We start from the raw sequence: 24996 nt of genomic DNA on the forward strand, positions 1-24996 counted from the left end.
TTGTTGGTGGAGATGGGTATTTTCTCTTGGTGAGATCTCAAACCTGACTCCTCCTCCATGCTCGTGCTATATAAGGCGTGTCTTAGAGATATGATTGCTATCATCATCGTTGTCATTCTCATCACATAGTGCTCACACAGCACTTACCAGACCCAGAGAGGTTAAGCCACTTGCCCAAGGGCACACAGCAAGTAGATGGTGGAGCAAAGACTTGAAACCATGCAGCCTGCGCCTTTAATCACCATGCTACATGACTGTAGCAGTCTAGAGGACTCAGAACCTGTATCTTTGCCAGGAAAACCTCCTGGAGTCAGCCCAGGGCCCAGGCTTTCATCATCCTGGTTTGGCTGTCACACCTGCCTGACTGTGGCCTGCACTGCCCACAATAGTCCCAGCTCGAACAGGGCTGGGTAACTTTGTCTTCTACCCCTCATCCTTTCATGGGTAGGGCCAATCGTTCCATCTCCAAAATATTTCCAGAACTGTATCCCTCACCCCCCACCCCAGGGCCCTCATCTGGGTCCATCCTTCATCTTCTCTTACCTGCAACATGGCAGCAGCCTTTCCCTGTTCCTCCTGCTCCTCTCCTCTGCCAGCCCCTCCCCACCCCACCCCTACCCCTGCCCAGCAAAAGCTTGCACCCTGTATGCAACCAGATGGACCTTGCATGTATCACACCAGGGCTCTCCTCTTCTCAGAGGCACCTACTTGCTGACCTCACTCCAGGTACAAGCCAGTGTTCTCAACCACAGCCCACAGGCCCTATGTTGACCCTCCCCTGTCATCTCTCCAATCTCATCTCCTCTCACTCTCCCCCTTATTCACCCCACTCAAACCACACCAGCCTTGCTCCTCCCCACCCAGGGCTTTTACACTGGTTTTTCCTTCTGCCTGGAATGCTCCCCGAGCCCCAGATACTTGGTTCCCTCAATCCCCTCTTTTAGGATTTTACTATTGGTGCCTTCTCTGCAATAAAATTGCACACATACCTCACCACATCCACACCGTTCCCTCCATTCTTTAGTTTTCACAATAGCAACACTGTCTTCCTTCAGCTAATACCTTAGATGTTGGACATTTGCAGGGGCTCTTCTCCCTGGAGAAGCCCACATACCTTCCTGGCTGGCTCCTTCTTATCATCCAAGTCTCTACTCAAATGTTGTCTCCTTAGAGAATCCTGTCTCCAACACCACCACCCCCATTCCATTCAGTCTTTATGCACTTATCATAATCTAAAATTACCTTGTTTATTAGATTACTAGTTCATCTTCTACTAAAGTAGAATGTAAGTACCATAAGGGCAGGATTTTGTCTGCTGTGTTCCCAGCTCAGCAAACAGACTTGGCACTTGAGGGGCTCTTCAGAAGCAGATACATTTGTCTCCAAACAAAACAACCCTTGTTCTGATTTGAGGTTGTTTTACTGACAGATTTGAGCTGAAGGGGGGCAGGCACCTGATAGCCAACAAAATCAGGGCTGATTGGGGTCTTGGGTCCAGCTTGGCCCTAAGGTTTAAGAGGACCCTAGGAGGGTGGGAGCTAGACCCTTGAGGGAGGCACTGCTATGTCCAAGGATGGGTGGTGGGGATGGACGAAGGCCTTATGTGATCAGTTTCTTCCTCTGTATTCTGCCATCTGTCCTGGTCCTTATGCACTGGGGATCTGAGTGTCCAGGAGCTCAGGCTTGGCATGCAGTGTGGGCAGTATAGGACCTTGGGCAAGGACCACAGTTATGTCAGGCTCTCCACAGATGATGGTGGAGGCCTGGGTTCCTTAGGTCCTGAGAAAAGAAGTGGTAGAGATGGAGAACATAGGGGAGTGAGGGGAAGGAAGGAAAAAGGAGGGGGGAGAAATGATGAGGAACAGGGAGGCACAGGTGGGAGGTGGGTGTCAGGAAAAAGGGAGTGATGTAGGCAGAGAGAGATATGGGGAAACAGGGAAGCAGATATGAGAGCCAGAGAGAGATTCATGGGGAATAAAGAAGTATGGGAAAATGGGGAAACAGATGTGGGGTGACAGAGACATGGAGAAATAGATATGGGGAATAGGATAAATGTAGGGGCAGAGAGACAGGGATATAAATATGGGAGACACAGCCCTGGCTGGTGTGGCTCAGTGGACTGAGTGCTGACCTGAGCACCAAAAAGTAACTGGTTGAATTCCCAGTCAAGGCACATGCCTGGATTGCAGGCTAGGTCCCCAGTTAGGGGCATGCAAGAAGCAACCGATGGATGTTTCTCCCCCTCTCTGTATCCCTCCCTTCCCCTCTCTCTAAAAATAAATAAATGGAATTTTTTAAAATAAAAAATAGATAAATAAATAAATAAGACACAGAAATATGCAGATAAAGAGAGACATGGGGAAATGGAGAGAGATATGGGAGGAGAGAGCAACTGGAGAGCAGATAAACAGAGATGACTATGGAAAAAAGAGGAGGAGACTGAGAGACAGGGATCGAGTCGGGACAGGGGAGGCAGAGAAAAAACATAAGTTCAGAGGCCCTGGAAGGCTTCATGAAGAGCCTCAGACCAGAATCTGAGTTCTTTCCTTGCCCCACTGAATGTCCCTTTTGTGCCCCATCATGATTCAGGCCAGTCTCAAGCATAATGCTTCCAGCGGTGGCCACATTGCAGCTCCAGCTGACTGCTACTAACTGGGAATATGAACCCAGTGCTGCTAGATCTGCTGAGCCTTTGGGAAAGATTGGAAATTATTTTAAAGCACTGTAAAATCAAACAAACAACGTCTGTGGGTCATGTCCAACCCACTGGCTGTCAAGCTGAGAGACACCTTAGCTCAGAGATACCATGGCAGTTCCTTTCTGAAACCCCTCCCACCTTTCTTGCCAGGGAAGGCCAGAGCCCCGGGACCTCAAGCTTGGCCTTGGGGTTTTAAGCAGAGAAAAGACCTGGTCAAGCTTTGATTTTTTAAAGACATGATACCCTTCTCCCCCTCCCAAAGCATACTCAATAGTAAAATAGAGTGGCGAAAGGGCATTAGATAAGGTTTAGTGGACTATAGTAGAGGGGTCACAAACTCAAGCTCTGTAGGGGCCAGACAGAGACACCCCAACAGGAGCTCACAGGTCTCCTCTGGAGCGAGACACCTGGTTTGAATCCTGGCTCTGTAAGTTACTGGCTGTCTGACTATGGACAAATTACTGTGTCATTCTGTGCCTCACTTTTTTCATCAGGAAATGGGGACATGTATAAAAATCATAGTGACCCAGGCTGGTATGGCTCAGTGGATTGAGGGCTGGCCTGTGAACAAAAGGGCTGTTGGTTCAATTCCCAGTCAGGACACATGCCTGAGTTGCAGGCCAGGTCCCCATTAGGGGACATGTGAGTGGCAACCATACATTGATGTTTCTCTCCCTTTCTCCTTCCCTTCCCCTCTCTCTAAAAATAAATAATAAGACACATTTTAAAAAGCTTAGTTTAAAAAAAATCATAGTTTTCAGTAAGTTATTAAATCTGGCAGAGAGTAAGGGCTTACATATTAATAAATGGACCAGCCACTACTTTGCCAGACTGATTTTTTTTCCAAGAAAAGCCAAAAATTTGGAAACATGGGTAGAATGTTCTGATTTTTAAATATTGGGCTCTAGCTTAAACAAAAATACATGCTGAGTGGATCAGGCAGGTCCCACTCACTCTTCGCAGCAAGCGTTCCTTGTGCAGCTGTGCCTGTTGCCTGGTTGTGCTCTTGACACTGCTGCACCCTCTGCAGCCTCTGAAGCAGTGCTCCCAGTGCCGGGCCCAGTTCAGCCTGCGGGTACTGGGAGGGGACTTAAGGGTGAAGCCAGCAAAATACTGTGGGCAGAGGGGGTGGTCAGGAACAGGGTGGCTGCAGCCCCAGCATCTGTCTCCTGATGCTGGCCCCAGCACACCAGGTGTTCAGGGCCACGTGCCAGGATGTCTGGGCCAGGAGACAGGGGTGTGGCCTCCTATGGAGGCACAACTGGCTTCTAGTTGCTTTGGGGACTACACTGTCTCTGGGAGACAAGGCATAGGAGGGAGTACATCTCTGTGGGGCTCCAGAGGGGCTTTCCTCAGGAGGGGATATGGGTTGGGGGGTCTGGCTCTAAGGGGGACTTACCTGAGGTAAGTCCAGACCTTAGGGAAGAACTTCTCTCAGGAGTGAGGGCTGAGAATAAGGCTCCAGGAGGTATTTCCCTAAAGACAAGACTCCACAGGTTACTTCTCAAGCAGGGAAGGCAGGTGTAGGGGGTAGGGAGGGTTAGCCTCCAGCAGTGGGACCACCCTGTGCTCACATTGGCAGATGTGCCCAGAGAAGATGGAGGGCAGAGAATCTGGCTGCAGGTAGCACACACCCCAGTGCCACTGGATGGAGGAAGGTATGAAGTACTCGCTGCACAGGAGCTGATGACCTATGTATTGCAGCCAGGACTGCAGCAGGAGGCCGTCCTTCACCGGGAACCTGCCAGGTAGTAGGGTCAGTGATACCAGGTCCAACCACACCCCTCCCTGTGAACATTCACGCCCAGAGGTCCTTGGACTCCAAACCCCTGCACCTAGGCCACCAAACTCTCTTTGCCTCCTTACCTGTATTGCACTTTTCCACTCCACCTTTTAAATTCCCAGCATCAACCTGCCTATTCCACCTCCACTACTCCTCCTATCTAGTCTCCATTCTCTAGAGCTGGATTTTTGCCTCCTTCCTGGTTTCCTGCCCACTTCATGGGGCAAGCAAGAGCAGGGGTAGGGGGTGTGGTGTGGTTATAGATTAAAAGAGATTTAGAAAACATCAACCCAAATGCAGGATCTGGACCTTGCCCTGCAACAGATCACTCTGTAAAGAGACATTTTAAAAATGATTTTATTTATTTACTTTTAGAGAGACAGTAAGGGAGGGAGAAAGAGATGGAGAGAAACATCAATGTGTGAGAGATACATTGATCTGTTGCCTCTCAGAGGCCCCAACTGGGGACCTGGCCCCGCAACCCAGTCATGTGCCCTGACAGGGAATGGAACCAGCGACCTCTCAGTTTGCAGGCCGGCACTCAAGCCACTGAGTCACATCAGCCAGTGCAAGAAGACATTTTAACATAGTTGGGGGTAACTGAATGTGAATTGAATATAAGATAATTGAAAGAAATTTTTCTAGGTGTGATAACTGTATTGATTTGTGCTTTTAAAATAGTCAACTGTTAAATATTTATGGGTAAAAGACTTAATGACTGGAATTTACTTTAAAATACTGCATTAAAGGTGTATGTGGGAGGAGTGTGGATTGAAAAAGATTGGCAAAATGTTGACAACTGGTACATGAGGATTCATTTATACAACTCCATTTTTTGTGTATGCTTGAAAACACCTGTTAAAGAGTTTTTAGACAACAACAAAAAATAACCTGATTAAACAGTGGGCAAAGAACTTGAATAAACAGTTCTCTAAAAAAGATATACAAATGGCCAACTAGCATATGAAAAGACACTCAACATCACTAATTATTAGGAACATGCCAATAAAAACCACAAGATATCACCTCATAACCATTGGAATAGCTACTATTAAAAAAAAAGAATAAAATGATAAGTGTTTGCAAGGATGTGCAGAAACTGGAACCTTATACACTGTTGTAGGAATGTAAAATGGAACAACCTCTATGAAATAGTATGGCAGTTCTTCAGAAAATTAAAACTACAATTACCATATGATCCAACAATTCCATTTCTTGATATAGACCCAAAAGAATTAAAAGCAGGTGCTCATAGAGATATTTGCACACTCATGTTTGTAGCAGTGTTATTTGCAATAGCCAAAATGTAGAAGAAACCCAAGTACCCATCAACATGTGTATGGATTAGCAAAATGTGGTAATACATTCAATTAAATATTATTCAGCTTTAAAAAGGAAGAAAATTGACATGCTATAACATGAATTAACATTGAGGACATTATGGTAAGTGAAATTAGCCAGCCACACACACAAAAATAGACACTGTGTGATTCCACTTACATCAGGTATCTAGAGTTGTCAGATTCATGGAAGCAAAAATAAAAATGGTTTGTGGCCAGGGACTGGGGAGAAGCAGAAACTGAGAGATGTTTAATGGGGTACAGAGTTTCAATTTCCCCAGATAAAGTTCAGGAGATTGGTTGTATGACAATTCAAATATACTTACTACTACTGAACTGTCCACTTAAAAATGATTAAGATGGTAAGACTTTATGGTACATGTATTTTACCACAATTAAAAATTAAAATTTAAAAAAATTTTAAAAAATTAACTAAATAAAAGCTTTTCCAGTGGGAGAGTGGGGATTATCTGATAAGGCACTCTCTAGAGGTGCTCCCACTACTTCTGTGTCCTGGTGCCACTTGTCCCCAACATCTGTAAAGCAATACACTCTCTATTTAGACCTGGGCTCAAGACTGTTCACAATAAAGACCTCATTTTCCAGCTTCGCTTGAAGTCAGGGGTGGCCACATGATTATGTTCTGGCCACTTTGTCCTGTAGCTGCAGTCAGAAACTGTGAGATATTAAACACTTACATCAAGCTGTTAAATTTTGGGTTAGTTTATTTAACTATTTAACTCAGTAGCGTAACTACTACAATCAGTCATCCACATCCCACCTTCACAATGTCTTCCATATCTGTGACATTATTTACTTAATATTTTTCTTAAAATTCACCAACTATAAATGTTAATCAAAGGTACCTTTAATTAACTTTACACCAACTTGCAAATGGAAAACCAGTATCAACTTCATAAATAGAAGTGAACCATAAAAATGCTGTATACTTTACTTGCTGAGGTGTATGAGGCCTGCTCTCTGTTAAAAAGGAAGAGTAAGGAGCCCTGGCCAGGTGTCTCAATAGGCTGCAGCATTGTTAACATACACCAAAAGGTTGTGGGTTCGATCCCAGTCAGCACACACACCTAGGTTGCGGTTTCAATCCCGTGTCGGGCTGCCTATGGGAGGTAACTGATCAATGTTTCTCTCTCTCTCTCTCTCTGCCCCTCCATCTCTAAAGTCAATAAATATATTCTTGAGTAAGGATTGAAAAAAAAAGGAAGAGTAAAGAATGTTAGAGAGCGGGGAACAATACCATCTATAGGAGACAGGGTAAATAAAAAAAATTCAGCCACATGTACACAAAAGAATATTATGCAGCTCTAAAACAGACTTTGGGGACACTCTAGGAACTGACACACAATTACCAGGCATATAATATATGAATAAAGCAAGGTTCCAAATAGAGTATGTCAGCTTTTAGTTATTGTGGTAAGCTGAACAATGGTCTCCAAAAGGTGTCTATGTCCCTGGAACCTATGAATATTACATTTCATGACAAAAGGTGTGATGAAGTTAAGGATTTTGAGATGGGATAATTATCCCAGATCATCCAGGTTGGCCTTAAATGCAATACCATAGACAAAAAAGGATAAGGTGATACAACCATGGAGACAGAGATTGGAGTAATGTGGCCACAAGCCAAAGAATGCCTGAGGACACCAGGAACTGGAAGGAATAAGAAACAGATTCTTCCTTAGAGCTTCCCAGGGAATGTGGCACTTCCAACACTTTGATTTTGGCTCAGTAAAACTGATATGGACTGTGAGAGAATAATTCCTGTTGTCTTAAGCCACCAAGTTTGTTATAGCAGTCACAGGAAACTAGTACAGTAATAAGGGGGGAAATATGAACATATACTCACATTTGCTTGTATTTGCATAAAGAAACACCAGGAAGAACATATAAAAAACTAAAGATGCCACCAATGGGGAGGAAGTGGATGGGATGAACAGAGGTAGGGATGGGAACAAGACTTCTCAGGCAAAAAAAAAGGCAGACAGAGAGGGGAAGGGGGTGGGGAGGCAGCTGCTGAAAGAGAACAGAAAGGCTGACTTAGAGAAGAGCTGTGGCACCCAAAGACCAGAACCCTAGGGTCCACAGCCAGGAATTCTGGCTTCTGCAGTCTCTTCAACCTTGGTCTGGGATCCAAATGCTCTCTCCAGCCTCCTTCTGGACACACATAGGAAATCCAGTGGAGCAACACTTCCCAACCCCTATGCTGGGGCCAACACTACTCCATTGCTGACTCTTTTGTTTCTTACGAACAAAACTCCAACTTTATTTGAGGCCATAATATGCCATGCTAACACTGTTTCCAGCATTCCTTTACAGCTAGGTGTGATGACATAACTAAGTTCTGGCCAATGAATACTTTCGAGTTGTGTGAGACATCTGGAATGGTACCTTAAATGTGAAGGGGTTCTCAAGTGGAATCAGAGCATCTTGAGGGGCCAAAGAGGATAGTGAATATCATTTTTTTTTAAAAAAAAAAAAAAAACCTCTTCCCAATTTCATCTTGTTCTCATTTTCTTTGGTTCCTCTAAATGGCAACATTTGTGATGGACAATATCCCTCTCTAAAAATCTACTTTATTTTTAAAAAATATTTTATTTATTTACTTTTAGAGATGAGAAGGGATGGAGAAAGAGAAACATCAGTGTGTGAGAGATACATGGACTGATCAGTTGCCCCCCACATGCCCCCAGCTGGGGACCTGGCCTGCAACCCAGGCATGTGCCCTGATTGGGAATCAAATCAGTGACCTTTCAGTTTGCAGGCCAGAGCTCAATCCACTGAACCACACCAGCCAGGGCTAAAAACCTACTTTAAATGAACAGCCAGTGTCCTCCTTTTTTATAGAATATTTTAGTCTTGTTGGTCTTCTTATCTAGAGCACAGAGTAGCATACTTTGCTAGAAACTCTTCTTTTCTTCTTTACTAACTCTAAATTTCTTCAGGGCTGTTAAATGCCCAGCTAAAAGACTACATTTCCCAGCCTCCTTTGCAGGTGGGGGCGACCAGTGATAAAGAACCCAATATTGAGGGAGGTTTCTGAGAAGACTTAATAAAGAGGGCTGCCTCAATTTAGAGTTGGGTGCTTTGTGCTCTTCCTCCTTTCCTTTTCTTCCTGCTGGGAATGGTAGGGCGTAATGGCTGGGCACTGACAGCCATCTTGGATGAAGCTGTATGCTAAGAATTACACAGCAGAAAGATAGGCCCCTCATCCCTGTCGGTTGTGGAAGTCTCCACATCAGTGCTGGTCAGCCAACCTCTGTACTTGTTTTATATGAGAAATAAAAACTCTGAGGCAGACTGTATTATTGTTCAAAATATTTGCTGCCCTTCCCTACATGAAAATTACACATCTCTACTATGTTCACCTGAGGCTTGCCATAGACTTGTTTTGGCCAAAGCAGTAAAGTGACATGGACCGCTTCTAAATATAAAATTTAGCAGAAACTATTGGATGATTCTCCCCACTATCTCTTTTCCCCCTCCCACAAGACCAGCAATATTCCTTACAGGGGCTATTCCTTCATCCTGAGTCCTCAATTAAAATAGAGTAGGGGCCACAAATGACCTGCAAAGGGCATAATGTGAGCAAGAAATGAACCTTTCTTGTAGTAAGGCACTGAGACTTTGAATTTGTTGCTGCAACATAACCATAATGCTTCCTATATACCCCATAATTTGTTTAAGCCATTATTCTCTCAAGACTTTGTTACTGCCAACTAGATGAATTTCCTAACTGATCCCCTACCCCATTAGAGATGACTGCCATTTGTTCCTGAAGGTGCCTAAAACAGAACTAATGTTTTCTTTGGCTGCTGGGCAGGCTTTTAAGTTATTCCCTGGTAGCCACTTCCCTGGATATGTTTCACCTTGTTCCTATCTGACATCCATGCCCTCTCCTGAATCTGCTTTAGAAACTGCCCTTCACCCACCCTGCTCCTCACCCAACTCTTAGCTAAGTGGCTTCTGCAAGACTGACTCAGCAGTGGGCCCTGAGGTGGAAATGGACTAGTCTGTGAGAGGAACAGTTTGGCAGCCACTAGTGGGACTTAAACAACACAGACAGAACCTGATTTTAATAGTCACCTGGCTGCTAGATACAGTTGTCATTGTTCTCATTATTATATGTGAGACACTTGGAACAACGCCTGGCATACAGTAAGTTATTTTTGTTACTGTAAGGGAGGCAAGAGTGGAAGCAGGGAGACCAGCAAGCAGCTACCACAATGTCTCGGTAAGAGATGATGGCATGGCCCCAGCTGGGTAGCTTGGTTGGTTGGCATGTTGTCTTGATGTGCCAAAGCTGTGGGTTTGATCCCAGGTCAGGGCATATACAAGGAGCGGCTAATGAACCCATAAATAAATGGAACAGCATGTGGATGTTTCTTTCTCTCTCTGAGAGGTGATGGCAGGCTGGACTATACTGTGACAGAAGTGGTCAGACTGGGAATGTGGGTTCTAAAAAATTTCCTGCTAGTTTAGTTAGGATTTTTCTATTTGCATTTATAACAAAATTGCCATCATGTTAGAGGTTTTGTTGTGACTGTTGCAGGATGGGAAGGTGTCTGGGAGGTAGAGTCAAAGGATGGGTTAATAAACTAGACTGGGCGCAATGGTATTAAAGAAAAGATTATGGATGATGCCTAGCTTGTGTATTTAGTTCTTCAGTTTTTTAAAAAAGACTTTAGTTATTTTTAAAGAGGGGAAGGAAGGGAGAAAGAGAGGGAGAGAAACATCAATGTGTGGTTGCTTCTTGTGTGCCCCACACCTGGACCGGCCTGCAACCCTGGCAGCTGCCCTAGACTGGGAATCCAACCGGCGACCCCCTGGTTCGCAGACCAGCACTCAATCCACTGAGCCACACCAGCCAGGGTTAGTTCTTCAATTTTGACCCCTTGCTTATCTATGAGCTCATCAGGTCAGGAACAAGATCTGTCAGAGTCCTTTGTGTCCAGCCGGGTGAAATGCTGAGAATAACGTTTCTTGACTCTGCTAAGCCCTTCCAGAGACTGCAAGCTGGACCAGGTGCAGACTAAGGTATTTATATTCGGGCCCCGCCCCCTGCAAGCCCCATCCCACTATTGTGAGCCCCTGTAGAACCTCAATGGGCGGCTGTCGGCTCCCAGTAGGCCGGCAGTGTTGGAGCAGTTCGGGGCCTAGCAGTACTTGTGCAGAGCTGTCCAGCCCCGTTGAGTTTTTCCCAGTCTGCAGCCGGAGGTTTGGTGGTCTCCGGGAGCCGCCGAACCCCGCCCAAGCCGTGCTCAGTACTCCAGTCTTACGGGAGAGGCCGGAGCGCCTCGTCACTTGCCTCGGTAGGGCAGAGAGCATCAGTGTACTACCTGTCCTGCCGGGTTACTACAGCTACGCCCTACTTACAGAGGAAAAGCAGTACATCTCTGCTCTTAGTTACTAGGACCTTATCACAGGTTCGGGCAGAGGTGGAGTCACGGCGTTCCTGAGCCCACGTGAACTCGTCAGTCCGTTTAGGCTCCACCCTAGGTTACATCCGGGAGACTGCCCCGGCGTGGCTAGTTGCCCTGGTGCAGCAGCAAAAAGCGAGATGAGGCGGCTTAGGTCTTAGCCACGTAAAAGTTAAAACCAGTATGTTTCAGTGAATGATAAAAACGCAAACTGGATATAAACCGCCAACATTTCTTGAACGTAGCTGTGGTCCTACCCCGCCAAACACTCCGTTCCGCCTCTTAACCCTCATTGGTCAAAAGCGCCGCCCCGCAGCCCTGAAATTGGCCAGACCAGGAGCTACCGCATCCAATGGTTGGCGGCGCCAACTTTCCCGCGGCTGTTCGTTATTAGGTACCTTGGTGGCGGCAGAGGCGGTTGAGGAGTGTAACGGTCACCCGGCTTCAGTGCGACCATGGCGGCCTTGGCGCCTGGAGGCTGTGCGCGGAACGATGCAGTCGAGAAGCTGCCATCTGTCATGGAGGGAATTCCAGCGCGGAGGAGCCAGTTCTCTCCGCCCCCTGCTTCAGCCCCCTGCCTCCGTCGACGGACGCGACTCCCGGCAGCGCCCGAGGACACAGTGCAGAACCGGGTGAGGAGCTGTCTATCCTACCATCTCCTGGTCCTTTCTTGGATCTCTGGCCCCGCTCATCAGTTCCCGGCTTTCGTCTCTGTGGCCTGGTTGTGCCCCTAAGCCCCGCCCCTTTAGTCAAGACTCCCCCGCCTTTCCCGTCTCCTCTTCTCTCAGGTACTGCCCGTCAATCCTAGCCCCTCCTCTCAAACCCGGGCCCCACCCTCAGTCCTCGGAGTATTCCTGGGTTCCGCTCTGGTTCCTCTTTCCTGCAGGTATACTTCTTCAGTCTATAAACGTCTCTCTGGGCCCTTCCATTTTTACTGACCTCGCCCCGGCAATACCTTTAGGGTCCCGAGTTTTACCTGCCCTAACTCTCCCTCAGCTCTTCCCTGCCTTCCCTTTCCTTCTCCTTTACCAAGGTGGGATTCTTATTCCTTAACGCCAACCCGCATTATGGAGAGGAGGTGCGTAATTGTAAAATCTCTGCAGCTCTGCGTAGGAGGAGAGTTTACAGAAGTCCTGAGAAACAGACACAAAGGAGATTATTTTAGAGTAAGTGGAGGGAATTCGATTAGCCCAGCAGCAATTAAAAAAGTTGTTCTCCAACACCCTGAGCCACAAAGTATGCTTTTATAAAAGGGAGATAACAATAACCATACCATGGAGTTGCAGTGAGATGAAAGGAAATTGTGAGTATGACCTGCTTGACACAGAGTCCGATAAAGGATGGATACATGGTAGCTGCTTGTGGATTCCTTCTGCACTCTGATTTTATCACCCACTCCTGGCTGGGAGGCCCTGGGCAAGTGGCCCCTGCCCACCTCTCTGGTGTACCTCCCTCATTCACCGTCTGAAAAAGGTAATCCTCTTGAGGATTAAAGAAACATTTTTTTTAAAAAGGTTGCATCTCACTGTCCTGCTATCTATTTTCCTGAAGCACCAAGCTCTTTCCCTCTTCCTAGCTTTTACATTTGGTGAGTCCTTTGTGCTGTTTTCCTCAGTCTACTTGGCTAGCTCCTCATCCCTCAAGTCTTAGCCTGATTATTTCTAACATAGAGGCCTTGAATTCCAGCCTCAAGCAAACACCCACCCAGCTCCCTATACTTCATAGCTTTTTATCTTGAATGTTTCTGATAGTGTCTAGTCAGCTCTAAACTTTCTATAACATAGATGACTAACAATGGCAATTTCAGAGAGGCAGTATAGCAAGATGGGTAAAGAGCACAGCCTCTGGACTCAGACTGCCTGGGCATAAACCTTAAACTATTCTTCCTGTTAGTGAACTTTTCTCTACTTCAATTTTCTCATCTGTAAAATGAGGATAATAGTATAAATATTCCCTTATATAGTATTTGTGAGAATTAAGTGAGCTCACATATCTTAAGCACTTAGAACAATACCTGGTACATTGCAAATACTTTTATTAGTAACATAATTGTACTATTATGATTGTGTGTTTTGGGTAATTGATGTCATTTACTTATTTTCCTTGTTTGGTGGTACAGAGTCCACCTGGCTTGCAAAAGACCTAGTCTAGAAATGATCAGTTATACTAACGCCCAATAGTGCTGACTGGCAGATGAAAAAACGTGAGCGCCATTGCCTGGTTGCTTGGGTTAAAGTCCTGGCAGTGCTCCTTGTTGGATGGGAAACCCTCTGGGCCTCTGTTCCTCATCTGGACACAGTGCAGAACCGGGTGAGGAGCTGTCTCTCCTACCCTCTGCAGGTCAGGATGAAGATGATGTGGAGTGACCAAAGCACAGGGTTATTATTAAAAAGATCAATACAGTCATAGGTGTTTGAACAATGCCTGGCTCCAGGTTAATGCTCAATAAATGTTAGCTATTATTGTCCCATATTTGCCCTGCATTTCTGAGGCCAGGGACTTGCTTGAGAATGTTTTACCTTATAATAATTAGAAACTAGCCCGGCTGGACTGGCTCATTTGGTTGGGCATCAACCCGCAAACCCGAAGGTTGTGGATTCCATTCCAGGTCAGGGCACATGCCTAGGTTGCAGGTTTGGTCTCCAGTTGGGGGGTGTGTACGGAAGGTAGCAGATCAATGTTTTTCATCCATATCAATGTTTCTCTCCCTCTCTTTCTCCCTTTGCCTCCCTCTAAAATAAAAAGTTAAAACAAAAAAGTTAATAATTAGAAACTGGTCTATTCAAAATATGAAGATACTGCAATTCTGAGCCCATACTCTAAATTGTTTGATCAACCATGATGGGGACTGGTCCATTTAACTTACTTTGCATAGAAAGTTTTTAAATTTAAATGTGTTTCTTCACTTGTTTATTTACTTGTTGAACCACTAGACTACAAATTTGATGAGGGAATGGGGAGTGTCCACTTTTGCTCACTGCTCTGTCTCCTCCCCTGCAGGGCCCAAAGTGTTGGTTTTGGAGCCAGACTACCTGGGTTTGTATCCCCACCTTGCCACTCTGCTGGTGTGGGACCTTGGACCACAATGTCCTCATTTGTAAAAGGGGGCTGATAACAGTGCCTTTTTCTTTGGGTCGATATGGGGCTTCAAGAATTTCATCCACACAAAATACTTGGAAATTTATTCAAAGGTCACCTTCTCAGTGAGGCCTTCTCCCCTCCCCCTGTGCTTCTAATTTCCTTCCTTGCTTTGCCTGCCTGCCTTCCTTCCTTCCTTCCTTCCTTCCTTCCTTCCTTCCTTCCTTCCTTTCTCCCTTCCTTCCTTTCTCCCTTCCTTCCTTTCTCCCTTCCTTCCTTCCTTCCTTCCTTCCTTCCTTCCTTCCTTCCTTCCTTCCTCCCTTCCTTCCTTCTTTCCCTCCCTCCTTTCTTCCTTCCTTCCTCTTTCTTTCTTTCAAAATTCCCACCCGAGGATATGTTTATTGATTTTAGAGAGAGGAAAGGAAAGAGAGAGAGAGAGAGAGAGCACCATTGATGTGAGAGAGAAGCATCGATTGGTTGCCCACCATATGTGCTCCAACTGGAGATCCAGCCTGCAAACTTTTGGTGTACAGGATGATGCTCCAACCAACTGAGCCACCCTCCAGGGCTGCTTTGTTTTTCTTTATTGCTCTTATCATCACCTGGTATCTATTTTGCATATTTTTTCTGTTTACTTTCTTGGAATGTTCTCCATTCTATCACCACCAGAATGTGAGGTCCAGAAGGGAAGAAATTTTTTGTCCGTTTCCCTTGCCACTCTATGTCCTTCACCTGACACAGTATATTTGTCAAAGGTCTGTTGGAGAAAACAAGGGTTAGCTGATGGTAGATGACTATAGAAGCTCGGTGAGTATGTTCAATATAACAGAAACAGAATGAGTGGCTGAGGTGGCTATGCCACAGAGGGCCTGCTGGGGCAGGTGCTTTTAAACTTGGATCTTTTCCCTGCAGGTGTCACTGGAGAAGGTGCTTGGCATCACAGCCCAGAACAGCAATGGCCTAACCTGTGATCCCAGCACAGGCCATGTGGCCTACCTAGCAGGGTGAGTGAGTGGATGGGCCTCAGCTTTTCTATCTGCAGAATTCAGATAATGCTGCCTATCTCTGAGGGCTGTGGAGAGAATTCCATGGCATTGTGAAAACCTTATTGTGACTACAGGTGGGAGGTGGCAGCAATTATGGGAAGGACAGCCTGGATTTGTGTCCCACTTCTACCATATGACCCTCTCTGAGACTCTTCTTCTATGTCTATACAACAGAAATAGTGATACCCTTCTCTTAGATAGCTGAAAATACTGAAGGACATTCTGCAGCTGTTTATTCCAAAAATACTATGTAGCTGTTTGGGGTGCCAAAGGGAAACCCCCAACCCCTGCAGGGCAGGGCAGACCCATAGTCATTTCTGATGAACAGTCTCTGTTACTGAGTCTCAGGGAAGTAAGCACAGGTATAGATTCCCATCCCCACTCTGTCCCAGACCTACAGGGTAGCCATAGGCAAAGGGCTTCCCCTCTCTGGGCTTCAGTTTCCTTCTCTATAAAATGGGACTAAGATTCCTAACCTTACCTGGCAGTTGTAAGGATTTAAAGAGATCGTGCACATAAGTGTTAACCCAGGGCCTGGCAGGATATTTACCCCAGAGGGAGTGTTCATTTCTACTTAAGAAAGTATTTTAACAATAATGTGAAGTGCCCTAGAATTCTCAGCGCAGGCACCTGGAGGAGGAAGAGAACAGAGAGAATCTTCTGCTCAGAGGGAGCCTTGTTTATGTGTGGGCTACCTTCTGTTGGGAACAGAATATCCCTGGACCCAATACTCCCCTCAGTTTGAGCACATTTTCTTCTTCCTCCCCAGCTGTGTGGTGGTGATCTTGGACCCCAAGGAGAACAAGCAGCAGCACATTTTTAATACTGCCAGGTAAGCTGGGGTCTGTGCATAGGAAGGGGTGGGACTGTGGAAATACTTGTGGTTGGATGACTCCCTCATTCACTCGCCCATCAGTTCAACAACATTCCACAAGTTTCTCCTCTGTGTTAGGTATTGTCCCAGGTGCTGGAGACACAGCAGTGAACAAAAGAGATGAGAATCTCTGCTCTCTGTAGAGCTGACCACTCAGGAGGGGAGACAGACCAAACCAAATGGCTAGGAAGCCCACTGTGACCACTGCTCTAGGGAAATGATGAGGGATGTGTTAGGGCAATTTATAGGAACAGAGTAAGGAAGAAGCCATATCAGAGGGCTCTGGAAATGCTTCCTTGAGGCTGACACCTGAAGGAAGTGAGGGGGTGAGCTATGTGGAGGTGAAGGGAGAATGTTTCAGGCAGAGGGAACAGCAAGGGCAGAAGCCTGGCAGTGGTTAAGAATCTCGGGTTGTTTGAGAAGCTGCTGAGGATCCATGTGCCTGGAATGGAGGGGTAGGTGAGGGGGCTAGGGGTGGAACAGGCGGAAGCCACATCACCTGGGCCCTGAGGAGGGGGTTGGATGCTGATTGCAAAGAGAAGCTACTGAAGGGTGTTTATAGACTAGGGATATACTTTCCACACCCCAAACTTCCAGCACCCTCAATCTCCCTGTCCTGTTTTACTTTTCTCCACAAAATGTACTCCTTTCTCATATGCTATCTAATTTCCTTACTGATGATACCCACTGTCTGTCTGCCTTCTAAAGAGTGAGCTCTCTGAAGGCAGGGATTTTCTCTTAGTGAATTTCTATGTCCCTTTCACCTAGAGCAGTATCTAGCACATTACTGAAACTTATTATTTCATGAATGAAGGAATGAATGTGATTTTGAAAGATCCCTCCAGCTGCCAATTTATTGGGGAAAGCCCTTAGCTCTGGGTAGGCCCAAGCTGGTGCCCAGGGGTCTGCCTTGGGGCAGACTGATCACCGTGTCATCTGGCAGATGACATGGAAATGGTCCACTCTCAACCACTGATAGGTCTGGCTTGGAGGTGGTGTGGCCAGAGTAGAGGTTTTCACCCTTGCTACATGTCAGAGGCATTCGACCCCTGGCCCTCACTCCCAGAGAAGCCTTAATCATTGGTCTGTAGTGAGGCCTGGATATTGGCAAACTAAAAGTTTTTATATTGAAATAATTTTAGACTTAAAAATAGTACAAAGAGTGTGTATACCTTTTACCCACATTTCCTAAATATTAACATTTTACCACATTTGCTTTATCATTCTCTGTCCATATACATAATAACTTTTTTTCTGAGTCATTTGAGAGTGAGTTGTAGAACGTGACATCCCTGTATCTCTCAATACTTTGGCTTATATTTCCGGGGGGGGAAATGATATGGTCCTTCAACTACAATACATTCAACAATATCAGGAAAATAAAATTGGTACATTACTACCATCTACTCCTTATTCAGATTTTACCTTTTGTCCCAAGAATGTCCTTTATAGCAAAAGGATTCTGTCAATCATGCATTAGGTGTCATTGTCTCTTCATTCTCCCTAAGCCTGAAGCAGTTTCTCCATCTTTTCTTGACTTTTGTGACCCTGACAGTTTTGAGGATTACAGGCCAGGTATTGCAGAATGTTCCAATAGTTGGGTTTGTGTGACATTTTCTCATACATAGATTCAGGGTCTGCATTTTTGGCAGAAACACGCAGAAGGGACGCTGCATTCTGCTCCCTTCTCACTGATAGATAGAGATAGTACATTCTACCAGGAAGTTCACGGTGCTGCTCGCTCTCATGACTGGTGGTGTTCATTCTGAGCCCCTGGTAAAGGTGGTGTCTGACAGGCTTCTCCACAGTGAATCCCTTTGTGATTAGTGAGTACCTTAGGGGGAGCTTCTCTGAAACCTTGCAGATATTACCCTGTTCCTCATCAAAATTTTACTTACTAGTCTTAGCATGGCTTTGAAATTTTTAAAAAGCTCCCCAGGGAATTCTGACATGCAGCCACGACTGAGAAGCTCTGGTCTAGAGTCCAGGGCTCTGCCCTGTCTGGTTAGGTAACCTTGGGGAGGGGACTTCCCTGTGTTGACGTCTCCTCATCTCAAAACTGGCTAATGAGAATCTTGGCTTCATTGAATGCATGCGAAGAATCAGTGTACTGATGCCCATAGAGCGTTTGATGGAGGGCAGGGCACAAGGTCAAGGCACATGACAGTCAGGTTAGGAGTATCTGCAGACAATAGAAACCCCACAACAAACATAGTTTAAACACAACTGCACGCTCTTCCTGCGCATAAGTCCAGAAGTGGGCACCCAGGGGCGTTGGTGTCACTGTGAGCCTTAGGGACCCCACTTCTGTCTTTCAGTCCCACCATGCTTATTGTGAGGCTTCTGTTCTTGAAGTTGCCACTTGACCGAAGATGGAGCTCTGGCTATCATGTCCTTTTTTCAGAAGGGGAACAGGTAGGGAGCAGGGCAGAATTATCTTTGAGAAGCTCTTTTGGAAATTGCACACAGCACCTCTCATTGGCCAGACTAAGTCATGTAGCTGTACCTGTGTAGCTACAAGAGAGGTGAAGAAATGTACTCTAGCTGGGGACATTACAATCCCAAGTCAAATTAGTATTCTGTCAGTGAGGAAGAAGGGATGAGTGCCTATTAGGTAGGCAGTTTGCCTTGTCTGCTTCTGTAGGAGCAATGAGAAGCCACTGGAGATTTGAGTTGATCATGATAAGTGTTCTATGAGATTGTCAAATAGCCATGGCTGGTGTGGCTCAGTGGACTGAGTGTTGGCCTGCAAACCAAAGAGACTGTGAAAGACTTACTCAGAGGCATGTATTTAGTTATCTGCACACAAGTTCACTCATGCGAAGGAAAGGATTAATAGATTGTTAAGGAACAGATGTGAAAACAGCATTAAAAGAAAGACAAGAGAGGGAAAAAAACAATGCAGTCTGGGAATGGTGAAACTTGCTGCCAAAACGCTTGTAAATTAGTCTGGGCATTCAGCTGTTGTTCAGGCTGTCTGGGAGTATCAGAGAAAAACATGTTGGTTGTTAAAAATGGGTTTTCCAAAACACCTTGAGCGATTAGCAGTGCAGCCCATGCTGCGGCTGTCTCAGTATGATGCCTACCACGGTCCTCCCTTCAGCACCACCTTCATAGTCAGGCCAGATCTGTGTCATTTCCTACATCTGAATTTCTTAGTGTTGTAGGGCTGCTGGGTCTGAGGAAGGCTGTAGAAGGAGAAGAAGGAGAGTCCCTGTTAAGAGGTGTCCCCCCTATTTGGGTTTGGAGTTTTAGGGTGGAAGGGACCTTTGCTTTTACAGAACCCCAGTTCCCTATGCTACTGCTCCCCTCTTCTAGCAGCAGGGAATGCAGGATTGCTCAGCACACAGGCAACATTGGTTCTATGGGAGCTGCTGGTGCTCACTTCTGGCCTCTTCCAGGCTTGGGAGTGGGGAGTGGGCAGAGTGCTGTGAGCACAGCCAGGCTAAGGTCTGGTAGCCCATCCTTTAGAGGAACCAGTGATCAACCCATTTCCTTGCCCTCAGGAAGTCTCTGAGTTCTCTGGCCTTCTCCCCTGATGGGAAGTACATAGTGACGGGGGAGGTGAGTTGTGATCATGATTGAGTAGGTGGGGAGGGGTTTTGGGGCCATTCATTCTGCCCTCACCAGGCCTGGAAAGTCCCTGGAATAACTCCTTCCTGGGCCAGAAAAGCCTTGTGGCAGATGGGGGAGGTGGCTTTTGGGTTCATCCTGGGGCAATGCCAACGTCAGCCCTGCCAGCCCCTCTCGCCCTGCCTGGCATAGAACTCAGCAACAGTAACAGCCCCACCTTCCCTAGAATGGGCACAGGCCTACTGTGCGAATCTGGGATGTGGATGAGAAGAGTCAGGTGGCGGAGATGTTGGGCCACAAGTGCGGCGTGGCCTGTGTGGCCTTCTCCCCTGATATGAAGCACATTGTATCCATGGGCTCCCAGCACGACATGGTACTCAACGTCTGGGACTGGAAGGTGAGCTGACTGGTGGGTGTATGGGCAGGAAGCCAGCTGCCAGAGCATCCTAAGTCTCAGGCATTGGAAAAACTAAATAAGATAACTTGGTAATGTGCTCATTCATCAAGCAAATATTTTTTGAGCACCTGATCCCTGTTTTAGGCACTTACTGAAGGGCATATGACAAGTTCTCAACTAGTGGAATGGGTAATTATTTTTACCTATTGTGATCTTCAACTTTTCTGTAATGATTCTTCCAGAAAGATGTTGTGGTGGCCTCCAACAAAGTATCATGCAGGGTCATCGCCCTCTCTTTCTCAGAGGACAGCAGCTATTTTGTCACAGTTGGTAACCGGCATGTGAGGTTCTGGTTCTTGGAAGTGTCCACTGAAGCAAAGGTAAGTTTTTGTCCCTGCCACCTCACCCAGGCCTGGAGAGTAACTATCAGGAGCAGGGTGGACTCCTCTTTCTACCTAAGAGATGGCGGCAGTGGTGTCAGAGACTGTCTGGCCTCTCAAGGCTCTGGCTTCTGCTTCTGGCCTGCTCTCCAGGTGCTGACTGGCAAGCCCTGCTAGGAAATCTCCGCATCTCATTCCCCTCCACCCCTGACCCTGGGGCCAGACCTTGTTCCTGGACTGCTGCCTTCTATTCATTCTGTCTGGAAGTGTGTTCCATTTTTTCTTCCCTCCTCCTCCACTTGGAGGATTTTCTTAGGTTCCTCCTGTTTAGTTGTATTGTTGCTGTGGTCATGAGAAACCCATCATGACATCGTTGGGGTTTAGGCTATATGGACATTGTCTCACTGTGTCCTGCTATGCTTGCAGGTGACAGGAACAGTGCCTCTTATAGGGCGCTCAGGTATCCTGGGTGAGCTGCACAACAATGTCTTCTGTGGTGTGGCTTGTGGCCGGGGCCAAACGGCAGGCAATACCTTCTGTGTGTCCTACTCGGGTCTCCTCTGCCAGTTCAATGAAAAGAGGGTACTGGAGAAGTGGATCAATCTGAAGGTACCCAACCTTTCTGCTATCAATGGGGGAAACACTGTTTCCATGGCATGGTCTCCTGGGATACGCAGCACTCTTTCTGCCTGGTAGTAATGCAGAAAGACTGCTTTAATCCTCTTGCTGGAACTCATGCAGCTTTTAAGCATGTCAGAGGCTTTTGACAGACAGATGCATAGCTCCTAGCAGTTATAAATTAAGCCTACAGATTTTGAAAAACTCCTCTAACCAGTGTCCAGAGTTCTGGCACATCTTGCCCCTCTATCTACATGTTATGGCAGGATAGACAGTCCTTTCTAAATACAGTAACTTTTTTCTGTGCTGCTTTGAAGTATAATCTCAGTGAAGTTGCTTTTAAGCAATAGGGAATAAAATTTAAGCCCAATTTTTAACCCTGTTACTACAAATGACCTATCTGAAGTCATGGTCTGCTGAATAGATATTTTCAACCCACAGCTGAACTCCTCTGTAGGCAGCAATGACAACTCTATCCTAATCTGTGCCTCTGTCTACCCGCTGGCATGTTTCCTTCAATAGTGACCTTACGCTGTATCTGATTTCAAAAACCTTAAAATTTACTAAGATGGGTTTCTTAGACCCAAGAAATTATGAGGCTTCTCTGGAGGCCCAAGGCTGCTGTTCTGTCAGTCCCTATGTCCCTGAATTAGGCCACATGAAGCACAAAGTCCATTTGGGTCCCTTTTTTCCCCACAGGTCTCTCTCTCATCCTGCCTCTGTGTCAGTCAGGAGCTCATCTTCTGCGGCTGCACAGATGGGATAGTTCGCATCTTCCAGGCCCACAGCCTACACTACCTTGCCAACCTGCCCAAGCCACACTACCTTGGTGTTGATGTGGCCCAGGGCCTGGAACCCAGGTACTGCCCAGCAGGGGGAGCGAGAGGGGACCACCCAGCATCTGTCTGCTGGTATGCATCCACGCTTCCAGATGCATCTACATATTGGCCAGCCCTAGGCAAGAAGCAGGATACAGCTATCCTGCAGGGTGCCTGAGGTGGCCTCTTTGTACATTGCTGAACACTGCCTCCTGAGTGCCTTTTCTAATAGCCTGGAAGGGGCTATTGGGTGTCTCAGAGGAAAGGGAGGGTGGGTCAGCAACCCACAGACAGTGGTTTGTTCTAGTAGATGACAGGCTGCCCAGCTCTGTCATCTTCTGCTTTGTGCTACATGGCCTCAGGCAAGCACTATCCACTTGTGCTTCAGTTTCTTCCTCTGTTAAATAGAGTACCTATCTCTCATGGACGTTGTGGGGATTCAGTGCAGAAAGCTCTTTGCTTGGCTCACAGTAGGTGCTCAGTAAACTGTAGCCTTTGTAGGGAGGTGCCAGGCCAGGGGACAACTCCCCTGCTCCCTTGCACAGAGAATTTTGGTCAGGTGTGGTAGAGCTCATGAGAGAGAAGGCCTGAGGTATATGCCCATTATCTTTCCATGTTCAGAGAGAGAGGACAGAGCTTGGGTTGGATGAAATGGGGAGAGAAAAATACTAACAGGAGTTGAAAATTCAAATACTCTTGGGGGCCAAATGGAAGCTTTCACTTTACAATCTCTGTATTAGAAACAAAGCAAAGGAAGTGGGAAGAGGGAAAAGTGGAGTTGGAGTGACAGAGATGGACCACCATGGCATTGACATGAGGCAACTCTAGTGTCACCACAGCCAGCTGTTACTACCCACAGTGACACAGATGGTGACTGATGATCCCTGTTGCTTTGTTAGCTTTCTCTTCTGCAGGAAGGCAGATGCAGTCTTCCCAGATACAGTGGCGCTGACCTTTGACCCCATCCACCAGTGGCTGTCCTGCGTGTATAAGGACCACAGCATCTATGTCTGGGATGTCAAAGACATCAACAAAGTAGGCAAGATGTGGTCGGAGCTCTTCCACAGCTCCTATGTCTGGAACGTGGAGGTGAGCCTGTCTCTTCCTCCCCTGCCCTTGCTCAGCCCCCATTTGGAGAAAGCTTCTGGAGAGTTTGGGGAAACCATTAAGCCATTCCTTCAAAATTGACTCCAGCTATGTGCCAGGTGCTGTTCCTAGGTGCAGTGGACACAACTAGTAAGGAAACTGACAAAAGCCCTTCCATCGTGTAGCTCACATTTAGGTGGGAAGGTAAGCCCATAAACAATAAATGTAAAACATAAAAAGCAAGCAGTACCTCTCTCAGAAGAAAAATGAAGCAGAGTAGGGGAAAGGGGCCCAAGGGTGCTTGCTGTTTTAGAGAGGAGAGTGGTCAACAAAGGCCTCTATAAGGACGTGACTTGTAAGCAGAGACCTGCAAGAAGCCAGGGGGTGAGAGGCACATGACTTATTGGGAGGACGGCAAGAGCAAAGGACCTGTAGCAGGAGACTGTGTACCTCAGAGAGCATTCTGTGGAGGCCATTTTTGGCGTTTAGTGCTTTTTTATGTAAGTGCTGAAGTTGTTTTTATTTTCTGAGAATGAATCTGTGGGGATTTTTTACTCTCTAAAGCTGTTCTAAGTACTCCTTGCAGATTAGACGACTGGTGGAGAAAGAATTGTATTCTACTTTTTTTTTTTCCTGAAAGTTCCTTTCTACAAGGAATGTTTGTCCTAGAGAATTTGTTTTCAGTGTCCCAATTTAGAATTGGGAAAAACAACTTAAAAAAAAAAAGATTTTATTTATTTATTTTTAGAGAGGTGAAGCGAGGGAGAGAGGGAGAGAAACATCAATTGGTTGCTTCTATAAGCGCCCTGACTGGGGATTGAACGCACAATCCAGGCATGTGCCCTGACCTGGGGATCCAACCAGCAACCTTTTGCTTTGTGGGATGCCGTCCAACCAACTGAGCCACACCATTTAGAGCAGAATAGGGAAAAATAACTTAATCCTTTTGATGGCTTGAATCTATCTGCTTTCTTGGATTTTTTTGCTTTTGTTGATGGCACTTTTGTTGATAGCACTTTTGTCACTTAACAAGAATGTTTTTAAAATAAAAATTTATATATAAATATATTCTCCTTGAAATATTACAAATAATGCTGAAGTCTCTTTGACCACCTCCCTGCCCCCCAGCCCTGCTCTCTCTCATCCTTACCCTTGTCAGTTTTTTGTGTTTTCTTCAGTTCATTTTCTTTGTAGCTATCTGTTACTTATTTATATAATTTTATTATATAATTCTGTATATAATTATATATATAGCCAACAAAAATATCTGTGGGTAGGTCTTTTTAGGATCTTTTTATCAATTCTGGAAAAATTCTCAGCCAGTACAGATTTAAGAATTGCCTCTGCTCCCTTCTCTCTTGTTTTCTGTAATTCTTATGTCCTTTTTCTATCCTTTATTTTTATTTTATTTTTAAATTTTATATCTTTCTAAAAGATTTTACTTACTTATTTTTAGAGAGGGGAGAAGGGAGGGAAAAAGAAAGGGAGATAAACATTGATGCGAGAGAGAAATATCAATCTGTTGCCCCTTGTACACGCCCCGACTGGGGACTATACCCGCAACCCAGGCACGTGCCCTAACCAGGAATTGAACTGACGGCCTCTTGCTTTGTGCTATTATATCCAATCAACTGAGCCACATAAGTCAGGGCCTATCCTTTATTTTTAAAGATAAAACAGAGATTTTAAAAAACCACACAAAGGAAAAAAAAAAAGGTACTGTTGTCAGCAGCTGTTGTCCAATGCCTAGATCCATTTATTCATTGGGGGTTTCGATATGGTGATATTCTAATTATCATTTTTTTTTAAATTAATTGGACCACTTATATGAAGAGACTCTTCCCCTCATCTACCATTTGGGCACACC

The 24996-nt window shown here is 46.0% G+C and overlaps 2 protein-coding genes across 2 annotated transcripts in view; one reads left to right on the forward strand and one right to left on the reverse strand.

Annotated features, from left to right (window-relative positions):
* Positions 1 to 1625: 1625 nt before the first annotated feature.
* THAP8 (THAP domain containing 8) lies at positions 1626 to 11716 on the reverse strand. The gene is given in 7 exon segments (XM_054588810.1): positions 1626 to 1771; positions 3653 to 3828; positions 3830 to 3993; positions 4098 to 4114; positions 4273 to 4439; positions 10919 to 11044; positions 11658 to 11716. Coding segments are annotated over 7 exon segments (834 nt in total). The 3' UTR covers positions 1626 to 1646.
* The window catches only part of WDR62 (WD repeat domain 62), a 57748-nt gene continuing 44466 nt past the window's right edge, over positions 11715 to 24996 (forward strand). The window contains 9 exon segments of the mRNA XM_054589056.1: positions 11715 to 11891; positions 15250 to 15341; positions 16153 to 16215; positions 19764 to 19821; positions 20057 to 20227; positions 20470 to 20607; positions 21034 to 21216; positions 21925 to 22085; positions 22943 to 23132. Coding sequence (XP_054445031.1) covers positions 11715 to 11891; positions 15250 to 15341; positions 16153 to 16215; positions 19764 to 19821; positions 20057 to 20227; positions 20470 to 20607; positions 21034 to 21216; positions 21925 to 22085; positions 22943 to 23132 — 1233 coding nt within the window.

The sequence above is a fragment of the Pteronotus mesoamericanus genome, unplaced genomic scaffold (assembly GCF_021234165.1).
Source record: "Pteronotus mesoamericanus isolate MK-2021 breed Mesoamerican mustached bat unplaced genomic scaffold, CSHL_Meso_final scaffold_165, whole genome shotgun sequence".
NCBI classification, from domain to species: domain Eukaryota; kingdom Metazoa; phylum Chordata; class Mammalia; order Chiroptera; family Mormoopidae; genus Pteronotus; species Pteronotus mesoamericanus.